At 41.6% G+C, this 13,871-nt stretch overlaps 1 protein-coding gene across 5 annotated transcripts in view; it reads right to left on the bottom strand.

Annotated features, from left to right (window-relative positions):
- Nucleotides 1-13,871, bottom strand: part of TFDP2 (transcription factor Dp-2) — a 56,495-nt gene that overhangs the window by 26,182 nt on the left and 16,442 nt on the right. For 3 of the 5 annotated variants that reach the window (XM_033068704.1, XM_033068703.1, XM_033068702.1), the window contains exons 3-5: nucleotides 13,101-13,167; nucleotides 3,119-3,222; nucleotides 194-315 (exon numbers count right to left, since the gene is read on the bottom strand). In XM_033068704.1, coding sequence (XP_032924595.1) covers nucleotides 194-315; nucleotides 3,119-3,222; nucleotides 13,101-13,167 — 293 coding nt within the window. The remainder of the gene's footprint in view (nucleotides 1-193; nucleotides 316-3,118; nucleotides 3,223-13,100; nucleotides 13,168-13,871) is intronic. The other 2 variants (XM_033068706.1, XM_033068705.1) reach the window with 1 other exon arrangement.

Below are 13,871 nucleotides of genomic sequence, written 5' to 3' on the forward strand. Positions count from 1 at the left end.
GACTGGTGATTATAATTTGTGTTCACGTGCTCCAGACATCAGAAGTGCCTCCCAGTCTGAAAAGCACATACCATACTCCATTTAGTTGTGCAAGAACTAGAAAATGTACGTCAGTGTATAGATTCAGCAGTATGAATAATGGAAAAGATCAGAACAGATGCTCAGACATCTCTGAACGAGACAAAAGCCTTACCCTGGGACCCAGCCGGCAGCTTCTGTTATGTGTGTCTGTGTGACCATTGTTGGAGCTGGGCTATACGGACTCCCAATCAGAACACTCCCTGAACTGGTCAGTCTTTGTGGTGTGCTTATGATCTGTAAAATTAACAAAACAAACCACAGCTCTCTTAAGAAATCAGAGGTTACTACAAGCCCAAAATTCAGAGTAAGCATTGCACTAAGAAAAGTAATACTAATTCTCTACCAGAAGCAGTCATAATATACAGAAGAGATGGCAGCAGATCTTCATACAGTCAAGCCATTACAGTGCTGCTAAGTTTTCTGTTAATTGTACCATATTACAGTATTATTCATATGCACAAGAACCAGGCAAATGATTCCCAGTAATTCCTAGCCATAGCAGATAGGATCTGTACCTACAGACACCCAACTGTTTATTCATGAGTACATTGAAGCAATTTCTTGAGCAATGTAATCAATACAGCCTTCTTTCTTTCCAATGGATTTGTAATTGTCTGTACAAAAGACAATCTGAGCTGCAGGCAAAGCATTCCCTGTAGTTTCTAGCATTCACAAGATCCCAAGGCACTCTGGCAACTAATTGTACCTACAGAATTCAATGTGAAGTCTTTACAGCATAGACAGAATTTACACTTATGCAAACCTGGTGAAATTGTAGGTACGCTGGATAACACCAAGCCACCCGGACTCTACTTTTAAATCACATCCAAGTTCATTTTTCAAAGTAGGTCACCAGGATAATTTAAACAATATTTAAAAATGAAACAGTATAGATTAGCTAATCTTTAAAATAAACCACACTTAATTGTTTTGATTCCATTATGGTAAGATTCATATCAAAGTTTATTGGACAGTGCTTTTTATTTTTATACCTTACCTAATTTTTTAAAACTTTGTTTTACTTCATGCGATTTATTACTGACATTTTGAGTAGTGACTGTACTAAACTTTGCAGTTGCCTTTACTATTTAACCTATCCAACACCTGTGTAAGCATCCCAAGGCACTCTGATAACTAACTGTTGCAAATATATGCTGTAAGTATACAGCAGATATATAGGTATTGCAAGTGTGGTTTTATAGATGCATATGTATATATATATGCATATATATAGTCTGTACATAAACTACAGGTAAGTATACAGTATTTGTCTGGTATCCATCGTTATTGTTTTTAGACTAGTAGAAAAATGTGAATTCCCCATTTCCTTAGCATATCAAGCTTTACTTCACATCTCCCCTGGTACCACATTGAGACTACACACGTCTTTTTTGTCTTAAAGACATAAATTTATCCCATTTATTGTTTGCAAATGTCCAGCTTGACAGAACCAAGGGAAAAGAGAATTTTACAGAAACCAAAACACAAGTACAGGTTATGTATTTATTTCCTGGTTGATACTGGTAAACCAAAGGCGCCTGGTTTCACCCATCGTAGGCAGGCACAGGAAAGGTGTCGCTTCTGTCACCTGACGGCTGCTCCGGCAGAAAGGTGTCAAGGGCTGACTCGTGTTCCGGAGCGCGGTGACAGGAGCGCGGGTGCGGCCGGCAGCTGCCGAGGCCCCGGGGCGAGCCACGGCCCGGCCCGGCCCGCGCCGCCACCTAGCGGCACCCGGCCGCTCCTGCACCCGCACCCGCGCCGAGCCACGGAGCCACCGCGGCACAACAAGGCCTGAACTCATCAATTAATCAAGCAGGGAGGGTGTTGCTGGCACAGGCAGATGCTGAAGGAGCGCTAACATTGCCTCTACTGAGAGCTCAAGAGCATTCGCTTTTAAACAGTCTGGCACAACACAGCTGTATATGCTGGGTGTCTTAGCCTGTGTTAATGGCTATTTATTAAAAAAAAAATTCTGAATATAGATCTATCCTTGCAAAGCAGCAAAATAAACAGGAAAAATCGTGTCTCACATCACACAGTAGCTTTTGCGACTTCTACCTGCTATGGAACCTAAACTGGAAGCAGGGCTCACTGAAACCAAAAGCAGAGCTCGAGAAGTCAGTCATAAGAGTAGGAACTGCATGAAGTGAGTGCTCTCCCTGTTGTGGGCTATTTATTGCACTGCCAGGACACATCCTCAGTGGCAGAACTGTTCAGTGCAGTGCCACAGGCGCAGTGAGATGCATCAGCGCTGACGCACGGAGCTGTTCCTGGCAGGCAGCCCCTGGCCAGTGCTGGGGGCAGAGCTCTGTGAGCAGGGAGTGCCACGGGGGTGGCTGTGGTGTGTGTGCCCCTCTGCCCAGTTGGACAAACCCCTGGAAGAACAACAGGACACTACTCGTGAAAAAGGCCCAACACCATTTTTTAAAAACACATCAAATGGTTCTGTACTCAGGCTAAGTGACTGACAAGGAGGTACCAGGTTACTAGAAACTGTTCACAGTATTGCCTCTCTGGCCACCAGAAAATCTAATTTTTTTTTTGTCAAAAATAGATCCAAAATCCTTGGAACATCAATATACATATACAGTTATCATGGACCGGAAAAGAGAGTTTTAAGAAGAGTAGTTTCAACAAGTTTAGAATTTCTACCAACACGTCAAAGACACTCTCTGACAATGCTGGAGATTTACTGGTGAGAACATGATGTAAAACATTCAAAGAGTATCAAAAATGAGGGATTTTTCTTAATACGCCCTTGAGTAATGGTTAAAACGTCAGTTGGTAAAGCTGTTTCAATTTCCACTTAAAGTCAGGAAGACAGGTATCCCCTAAGGGCACATACAAGAGCTTTGCTGGGAGTGTCAGTCCCAGCATGCCAGGCCTGCAGTGCCCCCAGGTCACCACCCTCCCATCCAGGTGGGGCACTTTGCGGCTGAGGCAGGAGGCAGCAAGTTCCTCGCCTGTTCCTGTCTTACACCACCAGGAAGTCACAGCCAGTTACACAAGCTGGCACTATTGAGGTTGCAAAACTTACCATTTGGGGTCCGACATTCACATTGATTGGTCCCAAGGTTTTTGGCAAAATCTTAGTCGGAGAGTTGGTGCTGGAAACTGGCAATGCGATTACTGAAATATTACCTAAAAAGAGTGGGAGAGTTTGAAATTACTTCCTTAGCAACCTGTGAAAAACACTTTGCAAATTCTCGCACCACTCTAACACTTTGGGATCACGTTGTCTTACTTGCTGTCTTACTTGCTGTGAACACACCCTCACGTAACCTCCAGACCCCTTAGCAGATGTCACAAGGACACCTCACAAAACTACACCTTCAATGCTTTTACTTTTAAAATTACATGTATTTTATTTCCAGAGACAAATTATTCTTCCTTAAGACAAAGAGCATACAGCCTGACATTCCTCAGCCTTGGAAGTGAAAATTAATGAGAATACTTCTAAAAGAAGCCAACATACAAATCCTACTTACAATCATAATCAAGTATACAAAATATGTATCCATAAATAAATTTTCAAAGCCTTAACCATTCCTCACCTGACTGTCTCAGAGCATTCCACAGTCATTGCTGATGTAAGCCAACCTCAGCCTGCCACTGTATGGACTAAGTGATGTCTTTACAGCTCACCTTACTCACTTTACAAGTCACAAAGCAGGCAGCTGGATGTCACAGTAAAGTCTCCCCTGCCATCTCCAATGCAGTGTGTTCTCATCCCAAGATATTGATCATCTTTGTGATCCCAAACTGCTATGGATCTAAGTCATCCTGCCTTCCACAGAGAAGGGCAGCTCTGTGCTGACAGCCCCAAAATACTGCTGCTCCTCCTTTATCCCAAATTCCATCTTGTATCTCAATTATTTTGATCTAATATTTAAATCAAAACTGTTGAAGTAGCACTGCTACCCCTTGAGTGTTCAAACTGCTGTGCACAAGCCTCTGAAAGCCCTGAGCACATTGGTTTATCCACAGACACTGTGATGGCAGCTGCTCCTGTCTCTGTGATAGCTTCAAAGCAGGAGAGCCGGGAACTGATCAGTCGAGCCCCAGCCCCATTCCTGCACACGGACTGATCCAGCATGGGCAGCCATGGGGTCTGAGGCACAACCAAATATGAGGAAGAGCTGCCACTGCCTGGTAATCCAGAGTCAGCCTGGGTCTAGTGGGGTCATGAGGACAAGGATTGGTTCCTGGAGAGCTACTAATGTTTTCTGGCACTGCAGACAGCAGCTGAAGGCATCTGAGGTGACAGGTCCCTTCAGAGCAGCCCTCCTCCCCCAGGAGCCAGCCAGCACTCAGCTTAGCCCACATGGCCCAAGCTGACTCAGTGGTGTTACACATCCCTGTTCCCGTGTCTTTTCTCACATCAACTGTTCACCTCCACTGCCCAATTTTTTCTTCTCACTTGGTCCCTTTTTTTACATTTTACATTTTATGTTTTTCATAAGGTTACTGAAGAATGATAAATTCAACAAAACAACTTCTCTGCAACAGGAAGCAGAAGCTACACAACTAAGAGGAAAAAGGATCTTCTGTAGTTTCAGCACAAAAGTAGAAAAGATGTAGATTTATGCAGTATCGCCTTCATAAGAAATATTCAACAGATATATGAGAAATACAAACAAATTGAGACTGGGATATTCTAATGTTCTGTGTAGATTCTTATGGCATCTGGAGTAATACTACTACTTAATTTTTCAAAAGGCAAATCTGTATCTGAAAACATCTTCAGAAACAGCTTGCATCTTTTCTCAATAAAATTATTAAATTACTCAGTCATGCAACTCACCTAGAAAAACAAATATAAACCTTCCACACTTGCAAACCCACCACCCCAGTATATCTTTGCTCTGTTATGAAACATCTTTTGTGAGGTAGTGCCAGAAAGCACAAGACAGTAATTCATGATTTACATACACTGTGTTCCCATGCTGAGCTCAAAATAGTTCTCTCACTTGGCAGTTTTTGCTAGAGGATTTTGCCCAGGATTTCCCAATCTGTGCCAGCATATTCCATCAAAACCTAGTCCCTCCCTTATTCCAGGCTGTTGCCATCAATGACGTGTCACTTCCCAGTATTGCTGTAGGAATTTTCCTCTTTTCTGTTGCAACTGAAACTTTTGACCCCATTATTTCCAAGATCAGCTCTCATACTATTTCACCTTGTCCCTTTTAGGAAAAGAAATAAATGACTTTCTCTGGTGCCGACAGCATAAGGTCACATGGCCAAACGCAGTAAAATTGTGAAATGTCGGTTTTGGTTCCCAGCTCTTTTACCACAGGGCTACACCACAGAGTTGTCTCCAGCTGCACTTCCCAGGCTGCAAGAGGCACTGGGCTGTCATGTTTGTCTGTGCCAGAGTGGCCATGTGGGGCTCACAGCACTGGACAATGAGCACAGCAGCACAGCCAAAGCACACGGCCAGCACCACATCCAGCACTGGGCACAGCTGTTTTCCTTCTCAGCTTGCGCCACGCACACTGGGATCCATGGGATCCAGCTGCACCTGGGATTGCTCTGAACCTTTGTATAGATGTACTTCCCTCTCAAACACATGCAGACCCATGGGCAAAGCCACACAAACCCACCAGATTTACTGAGCAGCCCTGGAAAAGCCACTAATAAACCTTAAACAGCAGCTACTGCTGCCCTGTGCCTTCGTTTACAAGGCTCCCTGGATAAATGAACATGGGCACCATTGGGGTAACTTCAGTAAATACAAGGGTCATTCAAATGACTTGATCTTGATTTTAAAAAGACATTTGCTTGCACATGGTGTCTATTTAAATGTCTTTTTGACCAGAGTTATTGTCAATGAAAAAGATTTTCATCTTCTAATCCCCACACAAATCCTTCATTTGGCAGCAGTACTGTCAAAACAATCTTAAGACTTGACCAAGTTTTCAAAAAAATGTTTCCCTGCCCTTGTTCTTACTTCTAATTTTCTTCACTGGCAAATACAAATATGTGAATGTGTAGATTTTAAAATACAAATGAAAAAGAACCAGTTTATTTTTATGAGTGAGGTATTTCTTATCCACAGTGGCCAGAAAGAAAGATTCAAATTTTTCAAATTGTTCTTTGTGTTTGTCAGCAGTTGAAGAAATAGTAAACAGAAAGTTTTATCAATTACAAGTAAAATATTTCTTCCTACCATTTTCTTTTTTTCCAAAGAGCATCATGGTCCAGATACTCATTAAACTCAATTGCTTAAAATATTAATATTATATCATTATATTTAGGAGGAAGTAAATATGACAAAACATTCAACAGATTTCTGTATTCAACTGCAAGCAGAAATATCAAAGTAACTATACATAGTATTACAAAGCAACTGCAAAGACTTGAAACATTACCAAATTCTAAATAAATGCCAACTCTTAGTAACACCCATCATTTGGGGACAAAAAAGATTACACTGATTTATATCCCGGGGCACAAGAGCAGTGAGTACAGTGATAAGCTGAACACAATGACACCCATCAGCCTTGAGTCACGGTAATCTCACTGCATGGATGGAAAAGGTCAGCACAGATGGATCAAACTGGAATGATTTGTATAATAATACTCAATTCTTATATAATGTTTCTCAGCAGTACTTTCAAGGCACAAAGGAGGTCAGTGTCATTATTCCCATTTACCTATGGAAAACCAAGCACATGGGAAAGAAACCCACTTACAACTCTCATAGGGAGGCTTTAACTGCAATACACAGAAAGCCATCCCAAACTGAGCCAGTGGATATATTTATGTTTCTCTCAGAACAATAGCACTTTGCTTCTACATAAATTTTTTTTCCATCCTCCAGTCACCACTATTGTTGCTTCTCAAGGAGAGAAACTAGTGTTGCTATAATTTCATATTTTAAAAAACATCATCGCTATGATGGTTACAATGGACATAATTATTATTCTTCCTGGCACTTGTGCATTAATTTTACTGGCACACAAAAAGAAAAATTCAATTTAAATGATCTTCAGCTTCAAGCAGTCACAGATAAAGTTATTCCTGTTTATGTACATGTATGCCCACATGCACATACTAAGCTCACCAAACTCAGTTTAATAGCTTAATTTCACATAAACAACATGCACTCCTATACAAATACGAAGCTAAAGAGATTTTAGTGGTTTTTTTTCCTGTATAACTAAATCTGTTAAGTCTGCAGCTTAGTTGCAAAGATAATCAGAAACAATGTCAACTGGAGAACCTATAGAATCTGTCACAGCCAGTTTGAAGGAGACCATGGCTGATGGGGAGCACAGCCCAACCAGCTGGGGGGGTCACACACAAAGCTTACATCAACAAAAAACGCCATTGAATTTTCACACAAAACACCAGGGAAGTTGGTAATTTGGATTTCATATTCAGAGCTCTGAACAAATTTTTAAAAGTGTCTCAATGAAAAGCCATTATTAATAATACAGCCTACGGCTTGATGATGATGGCAAAAACCCCAGCTCAGAGCTGAGAGCTATCAGCAGCCCATTAGGATATTTTGCAATAACATATGTGATGTGTCCTCAGGGTCCTCTATTACACTTGGACATTTACTGATCTCCAAGATCAGTATATAAAAGCGTATAGAAAAATGGAATTATTGTCAGGTTATTAGTAGAGAAGTATTTTCTTGGTACATTTCTTCATTTGTGGATTGCGCAAAATTACTGGGCTACAAACCTAACTTTAAAAATTCCACAGAGATGAAATCAAAGAGATCTGTGGAAAAGAAAAAATAAAACGGGGCAGACAGTTTTTCAACATACTTCAGGTTTACACTGAGCAGTACAATTTCAGTCTTTTACTGTTCAAATTGAGACAAATCTACAGGAGTTAACAGCTGTATAAATCTGAAAATACCAGGCACAGGCCTATGGATAATTGCTTCTGATGTCTTGGTCATTTTAGCAGATCTCTTCAAGCATACAGTGAAGGACATCACCAGCCCTGTCAGGACTCAGTAAAACATAGGTACTGTGTAATAGAAAGATGCATTGAAACAAAGTTCGTTGTGAAGTTGCATTAGAAGTGAAGATTGCCACCCAAAGCAAGCTCTGTACAATTCTGATATGATTAATGGCTCCTCCCTCATAGAGCCTGTTGCAAGCCTGGTGCTCTGTGGCTGGACTCCCTTTTCCCTCCACAGCGGTAAACGGAGAATACGTAAACTCCTAGGAACTGGGAATACAGTAACAAAAAAGTATTAACTGAGGCCATAATCCTCAAAACCATTGTGTGAGTCTACCTGAGACATTTTAAGATAAGAATCCTGTACCTACGGCCCCAGCAACAGCAGAAGTGCCCCATGGCAGCCTCTCCTTCCCCGGGCACGCACGCCGCTATCCCGGGATTTACCCGGGCTCTTCCGCCCCCAGCCCCACTCTGTGCGCGGGGTGCCTGCAAATGAAGGGGCTGATGGTGACTCATCGACCACTAACGTGAGCTTCCAAGTGATGCCTGACTGCAAATCTTGATTTTATCACAGGGTTTCAAACCCAGGTGACCCCAACAGACCAGGGAGCCTTGGCACTGTCTAAGCTGGCACGGAGCGCTGAAAGCTGCACACATCCCTGGGCATGCACAGGGCAGGGGGGGCTCTGGGGGCCGGCGGCAACACAGACACGCTCTCTGCTTGGAATCACCGCAAAAACGGTTTGATTTTCCATTTTGTAATAGATGTGAACAGGATTACAAAACTCCAAGACGTAACTTAGTGTCTGAGAGTGTCTCCCAAACAGATTAACTTTTAAATCCTCACCTGAAACTGTTTATCATGAACTCTACAGTAGATCTGGTTGAATTCGTCACAGCTGGCAACAATTACCCCAAACCAAAAGCAGAGCTGCCACTCTCCAACTCATTCACAAACCTAACTACACCTGCTTAAGGATTAATTTGAACTATTTTACTGAATCATATTAACAGAATAGGCCAACTCCACAAAGACATTTTGCCACTTAAACCAGGATTTTGCCAGAATGATGGATGCAGTTCCTTAGATCCTATCAACCTTACATCAAAGTTCTGTTGACACCCAGGAGCACATCAGTCTTGTTAGCATGGATCCTCCCAGGAGTATCTCCCAACAGGGACAATCCATGATTTAAAACTAGGAGAATACCTGACACATACATATAGATCTATCTCCAAGGCTACAAACAGCAATCTGTGTTCTACAAAACTTGAGAGAAAGCAACCCATCTTTTCCATTCAGCAACCCAGGAATATTCATTTATTAAACAATGAGTCTGGGAAAATCAAAATACAGGTCTCCTAGAGGAATAATTTCAATCATTAGTAATTTCAGGTAAGGAAACGAAGCACGGCCAGCCCAGCCCAGCCCAGCCTGTCGCAGTTGAACAATTTTGATTGCAACAATAAGAGAGACCAAGTGAAAAGGACTTTCAAAAAGGAGATATCCTGACTGTGCTGTATGGGCTACTGTCTGTATTTTTTACCCAATGGTGGTCCTTGCACAAGCAGTCCCTGGCATTAGGTGAGTACCATGGCTATCAGTCAAAAGCCATCTGCATGCGGCATTCCCTCTCAGATCCAATGAGTGTTCATTTCAAGCAGAAGGAACAAGGAGGAGCTTTTAGCCAAAAGAGCCTGTTACCTATGAGATAAAGGCAACACATGCAGGGAAGTGAATTGTCTGTTGAACTAGAACTGTTCACTAAACAAAGTGATCAGTGTTTGAGATAATGCTCTGCTAGCACTGTGAAATTTCTTCTAGGCACATGTAAGAAAAAAATCTGGTTCCCTTCAGAATACATCAGCAAGTCTTTTTATGAGGATTACAAATTTGGATGTATATGCTTTGATTCTGCAATCATCACATTTAAAACATCAGATTCCTTAGTCAATTTGCATTGCATTTAGATACACTGGGTATTAGAAATGCTTTTTCCCCTAGACATCATCTACACAAGGAATAAAAACATAAATGCTGAAAGTATTCTAAAAAGCCTGAATGAAAAAAAAGCCGCAGCAGGAAGATGACAATATTCACTAACAAACATAGGAAACAAGCTATAATAACTGAACTCCCAAATAAACCAACCAACCTGTCAACCTAGTAAGTAACATTAATTCAGATTTAAAAATCAGCAAAAGTGACACAGCAGTACTCTAAGACTTACAGATCAGATTGCAATACCTAAGCAGTCTGTGAGCATTAACTTCTCCTGTAGCAAAATACACCAGGAAAACACCCAGAGGCTGTGCATGGACCCTAAAGGTAAAGGACACTAAGGATAATGGTGGGAAAGACAAATGGAGCCTGAGCAAACACTGCAACAGCAGCAACAGAGTAACTCCCTCAGATGGTTCAGGGGAAAAGCTTATGGAGAAAGGAGATCTTGGAATCTACGCCTGTGAATGAAAGAAAAGTAGAGAAATCCATTTTGAAGTGCAAGGGTGACGTGATCAGCTACTTTGATTAGGCATTTTTAGTGAGACAAAGATAGAAGGTTTCCCCAACACAACGATTATCTCGTGGAGGCAAAGCTGTGGAAGGAGACTGCAGTATCTGTGTGAGTACAGAAACAGCAACAGCTGACTTGGTGTCTCAAGACATCCTCATGCAGTCTGAAAAGCATCCTCAAATAGCCAGGCTGCTGTCACCAGGCAAAGGGGCAGGGCAGTGCCTCACCTGGAGCAGAATACCATTTTTCAAAATCAGACCCAGTAAACGCAGAATTTCACAACAGATTTCACAGAAAAATAAAAGATCAGGGGTCATTAATAAAAAGGAAGACATTTTGCAAAGAATTTTCTGTGTGTTCAAGGTTCAGCATGGGAATCTGAAGTGTTCCATTAATGCAATACTGTTTGGGCTAGAGGAAAACAACACACATCACAATTATCTTTTCAGAAAGAAAATAAAAATGCAATTTTTTTAAAGCAAAAACTTTTAGTCCTTGAAATCTGATGCTTTCAAGAAGACCTTCATTAGACCAAATGGCCTCTCTCCTTTGTTCTTGAGCATACCACATATCCATCATGCTTCAGTCTAAGAATACTATGAAGACACATTATAAATAGGGTCAGATATGTAGCAATGAATTGCCTTTGTTTTTACTATAGCAAATTATTTAATTTAAATAACGTACATTAAAAAACCTCCAAAAAACTGCCTTCACTAGGAAGCTCACAAAGCCCTGTTAAGAGACAGTGGATCTGAATGCATCTTTAAAGCTTTCCCTCCGCTCCTTAATTTCCAGAGTTCAACAGTGGACACGCCAAAAGAAGTAAGTAAAGGATACTTTAGACTGAAAGCAAGAGACAGCTTAGACATTGACTGTATCTGTACAGGTTTCCCCAGCTTTTATGGAATATTTGATGTTCAAAGAGGAGTAATCCATTGTGAACAAGACGTTTTATTTCAATAGAGATGGCGACAATTTCTAATTATACCTCAGCATAAAAAAAAAAATCCTTAGATCATAACATTTTATAAAATACAGTCATTTCACGACTATAAGTCACACCCTTTTGACGAAAATCTTCCCCCAAACCCGGAAGTGCGCCTTATAGTCCGGTGTGCCTTATCTGATGGACAAAGTTCAGAAATTTGCCTACCCAGAAGTGAGATCTGCGAGCCACGGGGGAAGCCGGCAGGGTCATGGCTGCCGGGTGAAGGCAGGGCAGAGTGGCGGCGGGCACGCCCCGCCCCGTGGAGGCGGGACAGCCCCTCCAGAGGCACCCCCCGGCCCTGTGGAGGGGGCACGGAAGGGCGGCGGCCATAGCCCGGCCCCAGAGAGGCGGCACGGAGCAGCGGCGGTCATGCCCCGGCCCCGCCGGGTACAGGCGGGCCTGGGGGCCACTGGCTGCCGGGTTGAGGCAGAGCCTCGGCCAGAAACCGCGCAGGGGGAGCCAGCGGCAGAGCCTTGCTGCAAAAAAAAAAGTGCGCCTTATAGTCCGGTGCGCCTTACATGATCTACAAAGTTGCGAAATTTGCCGCCTCCCGGGGGTGCGCCTTATAGTCATGAAATTACTGTATATAAAAATTGAGGTAATAATGCATCCATCATCCCAGAAGCAAAATCTGATAGAGAATGGGATATGGGTCACTGGGATATTCCTAGCAGTAATGATCCATACTTTAAAAAGTTATTCAGTTATTTTCTGGACAAATTAATTACTTGTTTCAGGAATTAATTGAGAATGCTGCACTTAGTCTTCTTCCCTATCATCACAACACAGTAATCGCAAAACAATGAAGCACAAAAGGCAATTATCTCACCAATGTGCAATAAATAACTCTCAAAGGCCTCCATCAGCCTGCCATACTCTGCAAAGTTTAGAAAACCAGGAAGATACTGTAGCTCCATCCATTTTCTGTTTAGACTGTCTCATTTTTTCAATCTCTTAGGTTTGATGGCATGAGCCAAAACCCAACCTTCCTGCTACTACATACATTGGTTTATTACAGTGCAAACAGCAAACCAGTATTTATTTACAAAGGCTGATTGAAATGTTTCCTCATCTGCAAATCCCTGAGTTTTCTAATGTAGATAAGGGGTTTATTTTACTGGAACACCATAGCTGTTATGACTGATTATAAATTGTTTTTCAGTTAGAAGTGATTAATCTAGAAGTGCTAAGACAAAACAGGATAGGACAAAATATAATTATTATTGTAAATTGTGCAGAACATTTAGAAGTATGACATCATGCCTTCTCTGTCCTTTTGGCTACAACAGAATCAGGGAACTTTAAGGGTGGGGTAGAAATCAGGGAATTCAGCATATTATTCACCATCAAGGAATGAAAAAAAGGGCTTACTTTATCCTCTTATTATTTTTATTACACCTTCTTTTCCCCTCTGAAATTCTGAAAACCTTCCCATCTTTGCTACTGACACTTACATGTCAGTATTAACTACCAGTGGGGATGTGTGAAATATATTTTGAACATTTAAATTCAGATTATGCCAAATGTGAATCAACCATATGCATTGAAGTAAATCTTAATGTATGTATCAAACAGAATTCTCTTACCTTTTGTTGGACTCTGGTTCTGATCTATAAATCCTTTCAAGTCTCCATTTGTGGAAGTCACACCAACCTGAACAAAACATTTTTGAAGTCTTAAAATATGATAAACCTTTCTATGTTTTCTAATATGCATCTACCAATATTATGAAAGCAACCTTCTGCATTATGAAACATCCTAACCCTATGGACAGTAGAGTCTAACAAGAGCATTAGACTCAAGGCAAGGTATCCAGGACATTTACTGTGCACATATGAAGACAAACTCTACTTTTAACTAAATTGTTACCTAAAAACCACCTTGAATATTCTGACTGTGTACTACATACGACCCAAGCAGCCCATTCTGGGTATTATGGTATAAGGCACCATCCCCTCCAAGTCAAAGGGAGTAGCTGCCACCAATAACACAGCAGAAATCTGCCCATGTCCAGTTCCCTCAGTACTAAGCTGCACAGTCTACAGGTCTGAGATGTGACTATTGATGCATTCTAAATACATTCTCTAGTCCTCAGACATACACTGATTTACTGAGGGTAAGTTACCAGAAACATGGAAAACTTAAATCTTATACAAAAATAGTTCAACTCAGACTTTGGCATGCATGTAAAGCATAGGAAGGCATAGTTTATACAGAACAATACAAGATCACAGCTCCTGGATGAAGAAGGGAAGATACTGAGGGAAGTCCCTCATATCCCAACCTCTTTTTAAATTATTATAAAATTTGAGTACTTCCGTAAATCATTGGGAAAACATTTTCCACTACCCAAGTTA

The sequence above is a fragment of the Catharus ustulatus genome, chromosome 10, assembly GCF_009819885.2.
Source record: "Catharus ustulatus isolate bCatUst1 chromosome 10, bCatUst1.pri.v2, whole genome shotgun sequence".
Taxonomy (NCBI): Eukaryota; Metazoa; Chordata; class Aves; order Passeriformes; family Turdidae; genus Catharus; species Catharus ustulatus.